This window comes from Python bivittatus, unplaced genomic scaffold (assembly GCF_059951505.1).
Source record: "Python bivittatus isolate LINGU-HERP-01145 unplaced genomic scaffold, Pbiv_v1 ctg000190_np1212, whole genome shotgun sequence".
In the NCBI taxonomy this organism is placed as follows: domain Eukaryota; kingdom Metazoa; phylum Chordata; class Lepidosauria; order Squamata; family Pythonidae; genus Python; species Python bivittatus.
The window spans coordinates 10,795,039-10,814,274 of NW_028277042.1; the positions used below are offsets into that span (position 1 = coordinate 10,795,039).

At 41.5% G+C, this 19,236-nt stretch overlaps 1 protein-coding gene across 2 annotated transcripts; it reads left to right on the top strand.

Annotated features, from left to right (window-relative positions):
* Nucleotides 1-971: 971 nt before the first annotated feature.
* Nucleotides 972-17,829, top strand: EXOC3L1 (exocyst complex component 3 like 1). 2 transcript variants are annotated; one of them, XM_025169348.2, is made up of 14 exons: nucleotides 972-1,099; nucleotides 1,633-1,808; nucleotides 2,557-2,717; nucleotides 4,357-4,576; nucleotides 5,647-6,322; nucleotides 6,593-6,710; nucleotides 8,846-8,971; nucleotides 9,105-9,205; nucleotides 11,613-11,723; nucleotides 11,819-11,960; nucleotides 12,507-12,632; nucleotides 14,185-14,340; nucleotides 15,909-16,033; nucleotides 16,832-17,829. In XM_025169348.2, the coding sequence occupies exons 2-14, from the start codon at nucleotides 1,766-1,768 to the stop codon at nucleotides 17,016-17,018; spliced, it is 2,292 nt and encodes a 763-aa protein (XP_025025116.1). In that variant the 5' UTR covers nucleotides 972-1,099; nucleotides 1,633-1,765; the 3' UTR covers nucleotides 17,019-17,829. The 2 variants fall into 2 exon arrangements, with proteins under 2 accessions (XP_025025116.1, XP_007421133.2); XM_007421071.4 differs by lacking the exon at nucleotides 972-1,099 and having other exon boundaries at nucleotides 1,117-1,808.
* The last annotated feature ends 1,407 nt before the right edge of the window (nucleotides 17,830-19,236 follow it).

Below are 19,236 nucleotides of genomic sequence, written 5' to 3' on the forward strand. Positions count from 1 at the left end.
CCCTGTGAAGTAGTGCGGCTGAGAGAACAAGACTCAGAATGGAACAAGTCACCCAGTGAAGTTCTGCTGCTGAGGATGGATTTGAACCTGGGTTTTCCTGGGGCTGGCCCCACAGCTCAACCGCTGTATCCCACTGACTCTCCTCAGGGTTTCTCGTGAGCTGTATTTTGGAGACGAAACACGGGCTGCTGAAGAAAAGCGGGTGGCCCAAACTCCTGTCCCATTAGATCAACATGGAATTCAGGACTCAGCAAGTGAAGGCTGTCAGGTCAGGTTGAGGATGCACCATGCACAAGGCAGATACGCTTCTTGGAACCACGTTGGCATCCTTCTTTCCATTCTTAATAAAATTTAATTAATGTTCTTCTTTTCCACAAAATGCCCCACAGATCAGTCCGAATAGATTTTCAACCAAAAATGTTAAAATGTCATAGCATTGGTCAATTACAGGGGCTCAGAGCGGTCAGTTACACCGTCGGGTTTAGCCCAATCCCTTATGCATGCCTCCTTCTCAGGAATAAGCACATTTTCTAATGAAGAACACTCTTTCCAAGATATTTGTCCCCAGATTCTGTTTCCCACCGGCCAACCCTGGATGATCTATGTAATACAATGGTTGCAAAAATAAGCAGAACAGAAGGGATAAATACTTTATATGCAACCATTACAGAGCCACAGTACTTTTCCCAAACAGATTTCTAAAACACAGCAATACCTGACAAATCCAAAATCTTGTTCTCTGAATGCCTTTGCATCAGAGCAGTGAACACACCATCCTTGGAGTGTGGCATTTTCACCTACGCCAGAAGAGTTTGCGTGTGCTCTCTCTCTCTCCTTGTTAGCATGTGTGTTTTCCAGTTATCAGTGTTCTCACACATTAATTGCTTCCGGCTGACTTGAAAATCGATAGTTGCAAGTGGCTTGGGTAGAGCTGGTTATCTGCCTGGATAGCAGTGCAATTAAGTTACGGTCTGGAATGTAATTCCCAGATAACGCCAGGCATCGCAATCCACAAGCTAATTATCTTGTGCCGCATTTCAGGGTGGGAAGCAGAATTCTACAGTCTAAGAATGGTCTGGAAGTGAAGAAAACAACACAGGTACCTCTAACTATGTAGAAATGGCCTGGCTGAAATTATTTATATACTGTGTGTGGTTCTGTTTTGGAGCTTTGTCTATTCAGGTTGCTTAAATGATCCTGTCTGAGAAGAAAGAAGTATTTCAATTTATTTGGTAATAGAATGCATGGGACACGAATCCCTTGTCTTAATGAAAAGGGAGGAAATTTACATGTTTCCACGGGCTGTGTTAGGTTCCAGAAATGGCAACGTCCACCACGCAGCCTCTTGAGTACTGCGATAGTTGGCCTGAATGTTTAGAAATAAACAAAATGTTCATGCAGAAGCTGCAGGGTATCTACCATCAGGGCCTGTGCAAAGCAGAATAAGAAAGGTGTGTGGATTCTGGCGACCAGGATGCGTGCACGCTTGCTGTGGTCAAAAGCCAGCAGGGGCATTGATGCGCAGAGCTGTTTTGTGCTGCTTCATCTGCATTCCCTAAGAATGAAACTGACCGGTAGATTTGCTGTTTTCCCCGCCTTCCTATTCCAACATCCTGAGTGTATCTGCTGCAGTGTTACAGAACAAGCCCCAGAGGAGCTGGGAATAGGATCACTGACGGAAACCGTAATCACTGCCTCGGCTTCCTCTGCACAGCCCAGTCCAGTCCTAAGCTTTGAACCGGTGTCTCCTGCTGCAACTGAAACCATGGGGATGTCTTCAGAGGACAACGGTTCCACCAGTCCCAGAGGTAACCATCGGGAAATGCAGGGTCAAGATCTTGGGGGCTGTTTAGGGGCAGAGCGAGATACGTAACCCTTTCTAGTAAGCCTCAGCCGAATACACAAGTCTCCCACCTATGTCGATCTGCCTTCTTCCTCCTTTTCAGTTTCCCGTAGCAGGAACAGCAATAAGGTAATTGGATTCATTAGAGGGGTGGGCAGGAACCCGGTTCCAAAACTTAGTGGCTGGGGCCAGGGCAAAAGCGGAATCTGATTTATACTGGAATGGAAAGTTCGACATACTTTAATTTGGTGTCGTTCCACAAACCTCCTCCATCTCGCACTTTAAAATTTTTTGTTGAGGGACAACTCAGCCCGAGCAGGTCCCGATAAACTTTGGTCATCCCAGATATATTGACACCAGGCCTATCATTTAATTCTCTTTGGGGTCCTGCTTGTCTGACCAGTCCTGGGAGTCTGCATTTTCATTGCATTCTTACCATGGTGGGAATAGCTTCAACTCTACAGTCACCTTCTCCCCCAAGCCCCCCTAAAAAACAGCCTCATCTGTGTAGCCAGGAACCCCTCCCACAGGGACCCTTCACGTTTCAAGACTCAGGAACCACAGCCAACGGTTGTTCCCTTTGGCCCATCAGCTGCGAAGTTATGCATTCACTTCCTGTTTCCTTCCTGCATCCTTGGATGAGATATTCCTGTCTGGTTAAAGACACACGGCCTGGAATTTCATTTCATTTCATTTCATTTTTGTTGCCTTAGATGGGGAATGGCCAGAACTGGAAAAAGCAGAGAAGCTAGCCAGAGGGGCTGCCTTAAAGTGGGCATCTGGGGTGTTTTACCGACCAGACAAGCTGGGTGGTCTCGGGCAGTATCAGATTCGGGAGAGGCAGCGCAACAGATTCATCCAGTCCCGCATAAAGGTGGGTAACCGTGGCAGGGTAACCGCATAGAATCGTGGACCAAGAGCGTTGGAAGAAGTCTTCTAAGGCTTCAAGTCCAACCCCCCGCCCAATAGGGGAAGCTAAATTAGAGCACAGATGCATTATAACCCACTATAATAGGGGCAGAGTTTGGGTCGCAACAGCACGATACTGTTTCTGTTTCCCCCCGACCCCTCTCACAGATGCCTCTGTTAACACTCCCCCAACAGATGGCTATCCAATCTCTGATTGCACCCATCCAGAGAAAGAAATCTTAGTCACTGTTTCCCTCCATCATTGCTTCCACTGTCAGACTTTTATTATCAGAAAGTTTTCTTAACAGTCAACCCAAATCTGCTTTTCTGTAACTTAAGAGCTTTTTCCATGCCTTGCACTCCAGAATGAATTGCAGTCTTCTCCTGTATGATCCCTACAGTTATTTGACAAGCTCTACAGGTCGTCCTCATTTAGCAACCACAATTGGGACTGGCAACTTGGTTGTTAAGCAAAGTGGCGCTAAGTGAAACCTCGACTGTGCTTATGATCTTACTTCAGCTTTCCTTTGCTTTAGAGACCTGTGAAGGTCAGAAATGTGAGAATTGGTCATAAAGTTACTTTTTTATCACCATCGTAACTGCAAATAGTCGCTAAACAAGGCAATCGCTAAATGAGGACTACCTGTATTGAGTTTAATTTTTTTCCAGGCTAAGCATAGCTTGTTCCTTTAGTCTTTCTGGTTGGAATTAGTTTATAGTCCCAAGATCATATTTGTTGCCTTTTATGGAACAAACCTGTCCCAGTTTGTTTCTGGTTGGTTTGAATCCTTCTTAAAGTACCCAGAAATTATTCGACACTACCTACTATGGAGAAATGGTTGGTGAAACTGACAGATCTTGCTGAGATGATAAACTAACTTCTTTGATTAGAGAAAAGACACTATGTTTATTGGTGACTAGAAGCCTCTTATGAACTTGTGTAAAAATGGAAAAAAATGAACTTGTGATTTATGGTTTTGATGATTAGATAGGATTGATTATAGAAAGAAGAGTATTATGATGTGACTTTAGAGAGAGAGGTTAAAATATCATTGTACTTATAACTGCTGTGAAGAATATCAAAAGCCACTGTTTCTATCTTTTTCTCTATTTTTCTTTCACTTTTTTCTTTCCTTGCACTTTTTACTTTCTCTTTGCTTTCTTTCTTTTTCTCTTTTCTTCTTCTTTTACTTGACATTAGTTTGTATTAGTTTTTATCTTCTCTTTTAAAAGTTTCAATAAAAAATAAGGTACTCAGAAATTGTCCTCTTATTCAGGATGAGGTTTTATCTAATGCTCAATCTCTCCAAGACTTTCTAAGATTGGCAGGAACCGGGTGCTTACACAGGGATCCCTCAAAACATACTCCTTATCCATTTATTTTTATTCTTGGGATCAAGCCTTCAAACACATTTATTTAGTTACTGTACTTAAACGGTGCACACACATATCTTTTTCTTTAACCAAAATCTAAGGAGTTTATGAACATGAACTATAAAAATAAAAGGGAGGAGGCAGAAAAGAAAGAAGGAGGAAGCTAAATGTGGGTCTGTCTTTTACATTGCCCATAAACTGTAATCACTTACATCTGGCTTTGCCTCTAGTGCACTCTTCAGTCCTACCTGGAGGGCATGAGCACAGGCTTGGAGGAGCTGCATTCTGCCCTCGCAGATGCCCAACATGTACAACAAGAGCTGGGGAATGTACAGAAGGAACTGGCATCATGCATCGATTCTTTTCGGAGCTTACAGCAGCTACGAGAACTGGCCGTGAAGCACACCCAGCTAGAGGCAGTGGTCCAGATGTTGCCCCAGCTTTTCTCAGGTGACTGGCTCCTAGCAAGGCCCCTTCGTCTTGCTATGCCAGTGTTGTCCAAACTTGACCACTTTAAGATGAGTGGACTTCAACTCCCAGAATTCCCCAGCCAGCCATGCTGGCTGGGGAATTCTGGGAGTTGAAGTCCACTCATCTTAAATTGGCCAAGTTTGGACAACACTGTGCTATGCTATTCTGAAATGCATTGTAGCCATTTTGCGGCAGACAGCCGCAGGCGGGGAAGCCTTAACACAGAAGCACACAACCTGAATACCTTCCTAGCCCCACTAAAACCTTAGATTTAGTTCCAGAGCCCTTTCAAAAATGGTCACTGGATTATATATAAATATTTGCTTCAAGGCAAGGGGAAGTATTAAGAACATGAGGAGTAGTCTTACTAACTGGATTTTATTATTAATTCAATCTTAATTAAATGTCAGTAACATCGAATTTAATTCTTCTTTTGGCCCCAACAATCTTTTGGAGTGAGGCTCCTGACTCAAAGTCCAAATGTGGCCTTCAGTCCCAAAACCTTTGCATAGGCATATCTTGAATGTTTGCCCCAAACCAGGAATGGTAGTTTATATACTCCTCATTACATCAGAGGAGTTTCTGTTTTCTTTTTTTTCCTTTCTTTTTTATTTTCAACGATTTCTTGATCACTATAAAATTTAAGTACAGTTTTGAAAGAATAAGAATGAATTTCCCACTGGAGCCCAATGTTTATATATTGTTTTTATATCAAATGTAAAAAGAAGTGGAAATCTAACATGAAATTAAAGGGGAAACTTCACAGGCAAAAACTGGGGATGGAGGGACAGAGGGTTGAATCCACATTTGGAGGCCAAGCTAATGGAATGGCTAATTATTATGTCTGTGACTTCTCTTCAACAGATGATGCTTATTGATTGGCTTATTTTTTACCCCATTTCTCTTCTAAGGAATTGAAAGTATGTATGTCTTTCCTCTGCTCAGTATACTAACCACTGTTCAATATTGTCTTTATTTCCTCTTCCTTCTAGAAGTTTCCATTTGGAAAAGTTCAGCTCATTCCCTGTCTTTTTCTCTTCCCCCTGCAGTACCTCAACTCCTTTCGGAAGCCTTCAATCTCTTACAAAGCCAGCACCTCTTGAAAGCTCACCTAGGGCTCATGGACCTGGAGAGTTTACGGGATAACATCCTATCCCAGTTGTATAGCCGCAGCCTGCTCAGTCCTTTGCACCTGGCCAGCGTTGAATCCTATTTTGGAGGTCTCCTGGAACTGAACGATGCCTTGGCCCAGCATCTGTGGGACACTGTTGCCCATGCCACAAAAGTGGTGTCAGAGGACCCATCCCTTTTTGTATCAGCTCTGCGAATCATTGAGCGAGAGGAAGGCATAGATGCTATCGTGCTGCTGAGGTCCCAGCCCCATGGCTTCCTCCCACCAGGACGCCCAAAATGTTGGAGAAGGAAATTCTTCCAAGTCATCCAAGATACTGTCATAGCTGCCTATTTCCAGGCTGAGCCAAACAACACTCAAGGCCAGTGGCTTACTAGCCACTTGGCATCCTTGCAGAGTAACATTCTAGCTGAATTACGCATTGTGAAAGATTTGATGGTCCAGTGCTGCCCTCCTCATTACAACATCCTTACAGCCTTTGCCACCATGTTCCATCAAGGCCTTGCCAATCACCTGCATCATATTCTTACCTGGGACCTAGACAAACAAGAGATCTTTGCTCTTCTCCACTGGGCAATTCATGTTTACCCAAGGTTGGTGCCCTTGCTAGCGTGTGCTGAAGGCCATGAGGGCAAAGACATTTCCAGTGTTTTTAGGAAGAGGTATCGGAAGTGATATTGATGATTCCAGTACCCATATGTATGCATAGTCCATTATGCCTGTATAGAAGAAATCCTATATGGGTGCATGTTAAAATTCTACTTATGGTATATCTTACGCAGCCTGGCATGTTGCAGGAGGCTGCTGAAAATTTACTTAGGCATTTTTGTCCTGACATTTCCTATTTTTCTGTTTTTCTGCAGTTCTGAAATGATGGCTCACGCAGATCTACTTCCTGAAGTGGACATCTCAACCTTGGGTCCTCTGCTTCCAGCAGATACAATAGGCTATCTAGAGGAGACTTACCTGGGGAAAGTACAGGTGAGTTAGAAGATCAGGGTCAGGGTTTTGGAAATCCAAGTGCCTGTGGACACGGAAGGAGGTCTGTATGTCTTAGTAGTGATTAGACTTGCAGTTTGTGAGCTACTGTGAGAAGGGATTATTTGATGTGATCCAAGATTTTAAGCAAGATCTTTTCCTCCAATGCTTTCCATTGGAGATGCTGGGAGCGTATTCAAATACTCTCTACTATCTACATCCAAATTGCTTACCACTGCCCCATGTGGCAAGCCACATTATTGCAGTTTATCCTAACATTATCATTAGAAAGAATGAGTTCAAGCCTCCGGGAATCTTGATCCACACCCCAACCCAAAGTTGACCCATAGTGGATCAACTTCTTGGGGGTTCTGTGGCCACAGGGAGATGGGCTGAGTTTTGCAGCTCCCAGAACTCTGATTCTCATTCCATATGCAAAGCCCAGCTCTTATTAGTTCTGGTGCTATATAAAAAAATCTTGACTAAACTAGCAGAAACTTGTTTTAGGAAGGACAGAGAAAGTTTTAGAGAAAATGATCCCTGTTTTAAACAAAAAGATGGGGGGAAATGACCCTCAAGTGACTTTTGTCCGGAAGCAGCAGTATCTGAATTGCCAAGTTCTTCCTGTATGTATTTGTATGGCAGAATATTCTGAATGCCCATCCGATATAACTGGATTCCAGTTCCCATAAGCCACAGCCAATCTTGGCCCCAACAACATCTAGGGTGCACAGGTTTATGGTTTCAGCACAGTGGCTGTGTTTGCACCACACACTGAACCACGAAGTGTCAAACTGTACAATACTTGACTCTGGTGTGCAAATCCAGATTGTATGGTTAGTTTCCGGTTTAGGATCAGGAAGCATTTCCTGACATGAGAGCTGCTAAGTATCCTCCTAGAACAATGGTGAATCTCCCCTTGCTGGAGGTTTTCGTACAAGCCAGATGGCCACCTGTCATTAGGACTGGTCTGGTGCAGTGTTTCTTAAATTTCTTTCTCTCAGGACCCCTTCCCACTTTTAAAAATTATGGAGTACCCCAAAAGAACTTTTGTTGGTATGGGTTATATTTATCGATATTTACTGTATTAAAAATTAAAATGGATGCATTCACTGTTTCTCATGATTGTTTGAAAGGATTTTAATATTGTATTATTTTTCAACATAGGCTGGCAAATAATTTGGATTTTGCAGACTCCTGAAAGGGTCTTGGGGGATCCCCAGGGGTCCTAGGACCACCCTTTAAGAAACGCTGCTCAGGAGGATACCAGCCCTGAGATGGCGTTAGACTGGATGATTTCTAAGTCTCTTCAGTTTATGCATTCTACGATTCTGTGTTACACCAACGTAGAAAGCTGGGTTAATTAAGTAAAATGTGATCAAATTAATCATGGGAAGAGTATGTTCTGCGTATTATGATGTACAGTTTAAGAACGAGTTCCATTCCCAAGGTCTGTCCTTAAGTCGAATTTGTATGTAAGCCGGACCAGTATGATTGTATCATACTGTATAAGTAGTATTGTATAATTAATTTGAACCATTGTGTATTTAACTCAAATTTTGCTACAGGCTACAGTAGGCTCCGTTCTTAACTATGGGTCATCCTTAAACCAGGCTTTGTTAACCCGGGAACTACCTGTATCTTTAGAGAGAGAGGTTAAAATATAATTGTATTGTGAAGAATATCGGAAGCCACTTTTTGTATCTTTTTTCTTTCCTCTTTTTCTTTAACTTTTTTTCCCTTTTCTTGCACTTTTGCTTTCTCTTGGACTTCTTTCTTTTCCTTTTTTCTTCCTTACTTTATATTAGTTTGTATTTGTTTTTATCGTCTCTTTTTAAAGTTTTAATAAAAATTATATACAAAGAAAAGGAAAAGTATATTCTGCAAATATAGCCATTTTACTGCAGTGGAGACAACTGAAAATAGAAAGATGGCAGCAAAGCCAAGGAACCACACTGTTTGTGACAGTTTATTTTTGCAGGGGGGGGGGACAGTTGATTGGGGGGTGTCATTCACATTTAAGGAGACTGAATGAGACAAATGAATTTGGAACAGGCGAAGAGCCCTAAAATGCCTGGTCCTTGAGTTCATTTCAAAGGTTCAGGATGACCTGGTCCCCTTTTGTTTTTTTCCTCTAGGCTAGTATTGCAGAATGGATGCAGAAGGCACTAGAAATGGAGTTTAAAGAATGGCTTTGTGAAAAGGAACCTGAATCTGACTATCGAGGCTTCTTCCAGACCAATCTGCCTATCATTGCCATGCAGGTTAGGAGAAATTGGGGAGGAAAGGAGAAGACTTAGCTAATTGAACAAAGATGATATTTTTCAACTGTAGAAGCCAAGCCATGAGTTTGATTCCCCATCTGTTTGTTTCTCTCTCTCCCATTAAATATCTCAGATGCTTGATGAAAACATTCGGGTGGCATCGCTCATCTCCGGTATTTTCCAGCAGAAAGTTCTTGAAATGGCTTTGGGAGAGTTGGAGGTCTTTTTGGGCAGGTCAGTTTCATCTTGTACTCCAACTAGTTCCAAAAGACAGGATGGATCTATAACATCAACACAGCAGGAGAAAGATCTTTGGGTCCAACCTGTAGCAACTGCATCACAAACGTCTGATTGGTTAATATTTAATATTCAATTATCATTCTTGGGAATGGTACTGAGGCTGCGTTGCCCCTGTGGGAATGGGATGTCTTCAGATTATATCATCAACACCATCCATTTAATCAATTTAATTAAAAATGCAGATTATTTTATTATAGCAAACTAACAGAAGAAAAAGTCCATCAGTATGAGTAACATGATCTAGAACAGTATGAACAATATAACATACAATGAATAAGCATTATATTCTGAAGCAAATTTTGAAATAATTGACCACTTTCCTCAGCAATTGTTGATCATCCTGGTAGGGGGGAAAAAAACCCTAATTCAAATGTTGTCAGCAGTACATATCAATAATCCATTGTTGCAAATCAGGTGTAATTTTTTCTTTTCAGTGATAATAATTCTTTTAACCAGCCCTTGTGCCCCTAAAGTCCACAATTCTTTTATTTTTAACTACTTTAAACCTTTCCATTTATAACAGATAATCATTAACCAACATGTTTAAGTACAGCATCATGGTTTCACATCCATAACTTTTCAGAGTTGCCAGAGATCAAAGCCATTCAAAATATAATCCCACCTTCTCCACTTGGTGATCTCTGTTCTAACTACCACTCCCCAGATTCCTAATTGGTTGAAGCCCAAATGCTTCTGCAAGATATAAGTTTGGAAAGACTTGAATAACACAAGATATTTAATAGGTACAAGAGTCGCTCATTAAGTGAGATGGGCAGTGACTAAATTTGAAATATAAATAAATATAAATAAAATAAATATTGCAATTTTCAGGATAACTCCAACATCAGTAGAACCTAGTTTATAAAAGGGAAAGTTGATATTACTGTCTATATGGAAACAAGCATGCCTTTTTCCAATACCTATTTAGAATCAACAGGTACAAAATATATGAACAATTTTTCCAGAAAAATATAAAATTGGGCACAAAGCAACTTTAAGTTCCTCAGATATTTTGTCCAGTGTAATCAATTTCCATAAAGAATTAAACTTAGCAAACCTATCACAGGTGCCAAGGTTGGCAATGGAAAATTCATGCCCACAAAAATAAAAATTTCATGATGCTATAATGGAAAATTGCAAAATAAACAGTTGTTATTACAAACTACAAAGTCATAATCTGTAGAGAGAAAGGAAGATGTCCTTGATGGAGATATGCAGAAGCTGTTGTCTAGGCAAATGGGGCTGAAGCATTTTTTAAGTCTAGAACAGCCAGATAACATTTGGAGGCAACTCAGACTGACACTCCCTAATTCACTGGGGTATCATAAGGAGGAGGAGGTCCAGCACCATCAGACTTCCAAGATTCTGTTATTATAGTCAATCTCAATAAAAGTAGTTTTAGCCTTCCTGTGGAGTTGATTTCATAGTCTGGTCTACCAAGTGGGGCTGGCATAATCCTACCTAGTGTTAGTGAAACCCCAAATTAAATTCAAATGTAAACTTTTTTTTAAGTGTTAAAAGACAGGTCAAAATCTTACAGTACTCTCAGGTGAATTTGCCACTATCTTGTAAGATGTGAGTCAAGCCAGAAAATGTTGCCGCTTCACTGGGTGAGATCAATTTATACCTCACAGAGAGCACAAATAATTGCTAATGGAGAACTAACAAAACCCTGTGAGATACAAAAAGGGACAAGACAAGAATGCCTGTTGTCTCTGCTCCTGTTTATTTTAGTTCTTGAAGTACTGAACAGAGATATGAGAGAAGATGAGAGAATTGTGGGAGTAAAGATTAAAAGAGAAACATATAAGCTAAGGGCATTTTCTGATGATTTGGTGCTGGTTTTGGAAGATCCGTTAAAGGAAATAGAAATATTAATGGGAAAATTAAAAGAATTTGGTATGCTAGCAGGTTTTAAGATTAATAATCAGAAGATGTTAACCCACAGCCTACCTTAATAGGTGGTAAACTTCCATCATGAATCCAGCCACTATCTTACAATATTGCTATTTTTGAATAGTCTCCCTTGGAATGGCTATAAATGCAAAATAACCTTCTTCTTGGCATGTCGCCTCAGTCGGCGGAAGAGTATCAGACACATTTGAGGTGAATCAAGTTGAACATTCCTTTCTGCAAGTTCTTGGCTCATAATTGGATCCACCTTTGTCCTGTCACCATTAGGTCAACTTACTGGTGGTTGAACAACAGTGTGGAGAAGGGGATTGGCTTGCAAGCTGGAAGTAGGGTGACTATATGGACAGTTCCACTCTGGCTATGACCTTACCAAAGGCTTCTGGGTGAGCAAGGCCCCTTGTGACAAGTATATTGTTCTTTTCTGCAGCCTGTATGAGAAACTGGTGGAGTTTTGCAAAGTGCCTCAGCAAGAGCCCAGGGTGTCTGAGTGCTACACACCGTACTTGCTGTCCACTGTCAACAACTGCTTGGCTCTCAGGTATTCCCAAAGTCTGTCTCTGGCACTCAGTCCATGCCTCTCTTTCCAGGCCTATTTTCGTGCTCTTCTTAATTATTTCTCTTCTCTCCTGGCAGCTCCTCCATCTCAGTCTTGTTTGTCAATGGAGTGCCATCTGAAGAGCCAGCCAGGATGCTACCATCTCTGCACGCTGCCCTGGAGAAAATCCAGAAGAAGGCATGCCAACTTCTCCTGGAGGAAATGCTGGCTGACTTGAAGGTACACCTCACCCAGGATCACACACCGCGGTTGGGTTGGCTTTGACTTAGGGTGTTGGGGGAACCCAAGTAACAGCAGTTATTCAATACGCCATGATCAAACAATTCATGGCTTAGCCTGCAAGGTGAACCAGACCACTGATTGCTACAGATTGGGCACAACCGTTAGAAAATCGAGCAGATTCCAGCTGCTTAGTGCAAGTACCCACCATTATTTGGGGAGCAAGGACTACACCCTATGTAGCACATAAGGCTGAAACAAGCCAAACGCCCAAAGCTGTATTTCACTGAATGTTGATATAAACAGTTCATCCAATAATTCCCATGCATTTTATAATATCACGCTCAGGGCAAACGAATCAGTTTTTTAGCCTCTGCATTTGCAGATGTCTTTCTTGGTTGCTCTTTCTATATAGCCTTGCATCTCATATTGACAGCAGTTTTATTTAAAAATTACCAGCATTTTCTCTTTTTGCTACTTTCTGAGCTCCTTCTCAGAAGGAGCAAGAGGGGGATAAGAATTGGTCTCTCTTATGGTCTGTTCCAGCCACTCTTTGTCCAGTTGCCCTCCCACCAGTGGTTGCTGGGTGACGTTCAGCCGATGAACAGCATATGTGAGGTGATAGACAAGCATGCGGAAGGTTTCTGCAGAACTCACAAACACGTCAGCATGGTAAGATCCTGGTCACATCTGGGGATGTCAATGGTGGGGAAGATCTATATGCTACTGAAAGCCCTATGTGAGAGCCATCCTGAGATCATCACAGCCTGATACCAGATGAGTCTGTTACCAAAACAAGAGACAAGCGGAAACCATCACTCCCACCCAAAGAGATTCTAGACCACTGCATTATGTGCGTATGAGAGAAAGAGGAACAAGAACATTAGAGGATGCTGTCTTAAATCTTTCTAACTTAAAAGTGGGTAGCCTTTTTCTGTTGAAAATTGCATTCCTGCAACAGTAATCTGTAGGATACCATATGACAGATGGAATGGAAACAAGCAGTGAGGTACCAGAGACAAAAGAAGTTGGAAATCCTTTTTTTTTTCATCATTCCCTCCCCCCCCCCTTTTAGATAATCCTTTTTTCTCTCTCTCATTTTATTTCTCACACCCTCTTCTCTCACTCATCCAAGCTGCAGGGAGAGGAGAAGTGATTCTTGTCTGAGGCCTATACTGATGACTTACAGAAGGGTACCTAAAACTCAGTCAAACATCACACATGACCTTAGGATTGTAGGTTGCCCATTCCTGTTCTACCTGGAGATGCCAAGACTGAAGCCAGGATCTTCTTCATGTGAATTATTATCCCTTCCCTAAATATAAAGTAGCCTAGGGTATTTCCCTACTGGTTCAGCCACCTGAACTCTTAGCTGGTTGGCTGTTTGTAGATGGAAGAGATTTATTTGGACATTGATGCAGAGTGTATTGATTATTATTGTAATTATTTTTAATTGTTTTGGATTGTTGTTTTGTTTTATTACTTTTGCTGTATTGAGATTAGATAGATAGATAGATAGATAGATAGATAGATAGATAGATAGATAGATAGATAGATAGATAGATAGAAGACAAAATTGACCAAATATTGATTTGCTTATTTCCAGCACATTTGCTGGGTCCCTTTGCCACTGAGAAATGATTTTATACATTTTCAACATAAATAAAAAAATAATCAGCGCCTTGAGTTGACTGGGTTCCTAACTGCACATTTCCTATAAGTGTGGGAACCGTGAGGTCCATTCAAAAGAATGTCATCTTGTGTAGCAACAGAGCTGAATTTTGGCTCAGCATCATTTGATAGATGGAAGAGATTTATTTGGGCATTCTGGCTTTCTGAGTATAGGTCTATATGTTAAACCTGTTTGACACATTCATGTATGACATTTGTAGGTATTAGCTCCAAAAGGATGTTCAGCACACTTTAAAAACATATGTGCAAAGTTGCCCGTGATCTCAGCTTAATGGAATTAGTTATATCATGACTATAGACAAGTGGCTTATATAGTTCAGATGAAGAAGAAGAACTGTGAGCTAGTTAGGGAGGCATAAAGGTCACATTCAATTTGCAAACTGCCAGTTCTCCCCCACTTCTGTGAAGATTCCTAGGTTTCACCTCAGCACAATCCAGGTTAGTTAGTGATGGAACATACTCACAAATTTCATTTCTGCAATATCCAGAAACATTACGCCTCTTTTCCTTTCCCCCTTTAATGCCCACCCAGTACCTGCTGTCAGAAGCTGAGCACCTGGTTATGATCCAGTATGTGACATCCCTCTTGCAGAAACGGATGATGTGCCGAACAGCCAAGGAGAGGAGCAAGATGTCCACAAGGATGCTGCAGGATACCTCTCAGCTCAAAGAACTCTTCCGTGCCCTGGTGAGAGAGAACAGGAGAGAGGGAAACCTCTCCAGCCTGTGTAGACATGCTCCAAAAAAGGGGTGGGAATCTCTGGGGAGAGGCAGACCGACTTTGCCAACCAAGAGTAAGGAAAAATGGCTACTACAACCGAAGAGGCAACAAGCACAATACTTTCTTAGTTCGGTTCTGCATGGTTTAATGATGCTGCTTTAAAAATGGATTAAAACTCAACACTGCAATATCATACCCACAAAACAAAAGTTTCAAAGTGATATAGGGGAGAATTGCAAAAACTGTTAATTTATTTATTAGATTTGTATCTACTGCAATCAAGGAAGACTTGCAGCTGTTGACATACGCCCAAAGAAACTACAACAAAGTATCCATGCTATAAGAACAGTCAACTATAAGTACAATCGTACATATTTATTTATATACTTATTTATATTTATTTGAACGTCAAAAAAACAAGTAATCAGACAATCAAACTGATGGAATTACATTTGTTAGTCCAAACTACAAAGTCATAAATAAAATGTGAAGAGTAAAATACATGATGTGAGTAGCCTTTTTCAAGTGGCCATATGAAGTCGGTGCCCAAATAATGTCATGATGCGCATGATGTCACACATGTCTCCCCACCCATGCCCACAATACATTTAACTGGACTACTGAATTCTCTTGTTTTCTGAATTAGCATATGTTAACCCATCAAGTAAACAAACAGGCTGGGTTTTCCTGCACACAAAGCCACAAAAATATTAAAAAAGAAAACTTAAACAATGAACCAGTCTTGAAACTAACAAAGCTGACCTTACTTTAAGAATAAAGCTACTTGGTCTTTACTTAAACTGGTTTGGCCTGTTATACAAATCTTCCTGATGCGTCATAGCCTGTAGAATATCAAAATATTTGTATAAATAATCAATCATATCTTGAAATAAGATGGCAAATCTTGAGCGTAGTAATACAATCCTTCCTGCCCAGTGCTGGAACATTTTTTTACTTTGGTTATTTCTGTTTTGGTTTTTGTCCTATGGGGGGGGGGGGGGGAATCTACAGCAATTTCATACTATAACTACTATTCCATAGCCTTAACAATCTCTGGGTCCATATGTAAACAACTAAGATCAGAAGTGCACCTGGTTCCCCCACTACCACTTTCACACCTCCCTATGCAAATTTCTTCCAAGGTAGACTCATGTAATGGTATGTGAGAAAGACCCTGAGAGATGGAGCAAAGAGATGCTGCCTAGGAAACAGTCAGATAAGAGAGGGCATAGCCCACAGCTGCATAATGGATGGAGCAAGAGGCTCAGAAGAGACCCTCCCTAGTTTCTCGGGCTGCAAAGGAGAAGGCGGGAGAATTGTACTTTCGGACTTGCAAGATTTTGTTAATGCAGCCTTACAATACAGTGCAATTATCTCATTTGGTTGTGTTTCCTGTCTGGGCTACCTGGGAAGGCTGAGAAATCCTTGAGAGATGGATGCAAGCAAAGAAGCAAGGCTATGCAGGTTGGCCATTTTACTGGGGGGATGAAGGGAGCGTATTGGTTTTGAACTGCCCGCCCTTCTTTCCTTCCCAGGGCTTGGAGGAGGACAAACTGACCCTCAAAGTCATTGCTGATCTGCAGCAGCTCATCAGTGTCAAGGATCCCTCTATGCTTGGCCTGGAAGTGCTGGGATTCATGTCAAAATATCCTGATATCAGGTAGGGCGCTCAAGTTGTGAAAAAAGGACAATTTCCCATCTTCTAATTGCAACATCCTCTGGCATCAAATCTGCATTTGGGGACTGTATGAGAAGCCCAGAAACTGCTGTATAGTGTCCTTTTAACACAAAATACCCAGGACAGACTCTAGTCCCTTAGAGATTATTAGGCATCATTAAAGGTACTGGATAGTTTTATTTATTGTGAAGTGTTTGTTATCTTTACAGATGCTTTTGATTTCATATAAGTGTTATTAGCCACCCAGGGTCATTAGAGAAGACAGCTTACAAACCTGGGTAAATAAGTACAATATCTTTCTGTTCAGCTATTGTTCCATCCCCAAACCCAAAGTGAAAAAATTTCTAGGAGTTTCCCAGTTGAGAGTCTGACTGCACGCTGCACTGGTAGGATCATGCTGGCCCTGCAGCGTATCTAGAGGGCAGGCTGGGGTTGGAGAAGACAGCAGTAGAGAAAGCTGATAGCAAATAAGCTATCCCACAGAGAAACTCCTTCTTTATTGATCCCAAGGCCTTCCTGCAGAGTTGTCAGAAGAAGAAGCCAAAGAAAAAGGCACTGGGGTGTTTGTGTATGTGTGTGTGTGTGTGTTTGTGTGTGTCTCTCTCTGTGAGACTTCTCCCCTTGGGTCTCTACTCAGGGTTTCTGATAAAGTGAAAGCTGATGTGATAATCAAATCGATAGGTTAGTCTTGAAGGGGTCATAAAAGCCTTTCTTGTATTTGCTGTAAAAGTTGTAAAACAGCTACCCTTCTGGAAATTGTTGTTCATGTTGTTTCTCCAGCGAGGACCACATTTCCATGTTCTTATACTCGCGTGGCGACATCTCCAAAGAAATCTGCAATAATGTGCTGGAAATCATGGTGCAGAATCCTCAAGTCCTACCGGAGAATTATGATCCCATTTTTAGCAATATCTTGGTCCCTGCTCCAGAGCTGCCCTTCTGCTTCAGCAAGTCCAAATGTGCCTGAGAGTTCCTCAGCTGCTGTTGCCAACTGTCTCCCCGACCATCTCTGAATTCACTGACCTGCCCAGATTGCAGCTGGCAGCCCTAGCAAGGTGGAGAAACTTACTGTATGCCAACAAGCACTGCACCATTTTGTGGGGGCAGATGGAGGAACTTCTTTTAAACTGGACAAATATCAACTTTCTCTTTATTTTGCATATCCACAAGTACCTTTTCCAGTTTCAGTGTTCTAAATATAACTGGGCACACTGTTCAGTTCAGCTAACGATGATTAAAATTCTCTTTCTTGCATATGTGTATATAAATTTCCTGGGACTTTTAAGTTTCTGTTCTTTGTTTGCTCTTCAGGAAACATCTACGTACGTTTCTGAAAAGAAACTGTAAATATGAGCTGCTTGAGGCAAGCAGTGCCTTAGATGTAGAGACATCTCAGAAAAGACTTTGCATTAGTCCCTTAATATTTATCTTCCTGAGAGGATGGGACCTTATTAGATATCTGAGTTAGGAGAATGTGGAAGAAGGTGTTTCGTGAGAGTTTCGGAATCTAAACAGTACAGTTCTTGAAAGGTCAAATCCCTCACCATAATGTTGGGTCCACAAAGTAGAAATACAACAGCAAAGCTTATCAACGTTAATCAGTGTCTGCCAGAGCCTGACAGGTCCCATTATCAATGTTTGAGATTCCCTTTTACAATTCCATCATTCTTAGTAATGCTGAATGACCAGGACCAACTGCCATTGAATTTTTTTTCCCAAAGTCCTGATGTGGTGCTGTGTTTTTAGGTGCATTGTGGGAAATAAAAACAACAGCTAGACCAAAGTGTCTGGTGGCTCTTGTCAGGATGTGTTAATGGATGAGAGGGCGCTTTACCCAGAGTTTGCTCAAATCTGGAATCGGCTACAGTAGGTGCGCTACAGTTTCATCAGCCCATACAATCGGACAAGATATGCGAAGATGCTATACCTGTTGACATTTTGAACTGCTCTCCATGGGTAGGTAACAATATCCAGACTGGAAGTCTGCAGGTCATAAATAACAACATCAAAGGATGCACTTCTATTTTAATCACATAAGATGTGAATACACAACCTGCATTCTCCAAAGTGTTTGGGCAGCCTCATTCTCCTCCTTCAGCTTCTTCATCCAGAGCTTCTATGATAGCCACATAGCAGTGATGAGGTCGCAGAATGAGCTGCAACTGCTGCTGGCAAATTTCAAGGTAAATGGAACTGAAGCGGACGGGGATTAAGAAAAATGGGGACCTTCCATGGTTGTTTCCATGGCTGGCAGTAGGCTAGAACCTGGGTGTCTCTGGTCTTAGGACGGTACCTTCACCACTACACCACAGTGCTTGGGCTGTGAGATAATCAGTGGTTTAATGTCACCTCTGAGCTTCTGTTGCTGAATAGGGACTAGAACCTGGGTCTCCTTAGTAGAGTCCCATGCCTTAACCACTGAACTACATTAGCTTTGTACTTTCAGTCAATATACTGTACAGTAATAGGCCAGTTAAAGCAAGCAGGGGCTTAAAGGTTAAGAACCAAAACAATTTAACTCTATCCTGGAAAAGCAGATATTGTATATACTTGTGGATGAGCCAAAAATGTTAGATTCCAAAATACACCCAAGAAATTGGGTTTGGCTTATCCATAGATGGGCTTATCCACAAGTATATACAGTACTTGTTTTTCCCCTATGAAGGCTGCTGCCTGTCAAGGGAAGGTCACAGCCAAAGCAAACCACTTGGAGCTCTTTCGTCATCCAGCTGCAGTCCTCAAGGCTCTTCCCTTGGGGTCAGTGGTTGAAGGAAAGAAGGGACAAATCAGACTGATTAGTTAAATCACAGATGTGACATTGTGGAAAGTTTCTCCATGTAGCAAAGAAAGAAAGAAAATATGTTGAACTTAAGTAATATAAAAAAATGTGTGTGTGTGTGTGTGTGTGTGTGTGTGTGAATTAAGTAATTCAAATAAACACAAGGGTTGAGTGTTGGAAGTAAATTAAAAAAAAAACCTAGCTGGACTGGGGATGCAAATATTGGGGGGAGGTGGGCAGGGGAGAAAATAAATAAATAAGTAAGTAAGTAAGTAAGTAAGTAAGTAAGTAAATAACAGATGGGTTTTATTCTGTGAAAGGTCTTTGATCTGGTCACTTGGAATCACTTGATACAAAAAGGATATTGGGGGAAAATGCTAGTTTGGGTTCTTGTATCTCTTAAAAG

Bases quoted from the DNA above. Each gene is read 5' to 3' on its own strand.
- EXOC3L1 (XM_007421071.4), top strand. From the start codon at position 1,475: ATGCGTGCACGCTTGCTGTGGTCAAAAGCCAGCAGGGGCATTGATGCG. The intron at 8,972-9,104 runs GTTAGGAGAAAT...TAAATATCTCAG, and splicing joins TGCCTATCATTGCCATGCAG to ATGCTTGATGAAAACATTCG. The intron at 14,341-15,908 runs GTGAGAGAGAAC...TTTCCTTCCCAG, and splicing joins AAGAACTCTTCCGTGCCCTG to GGCTTGGAGGAGGACAAACT.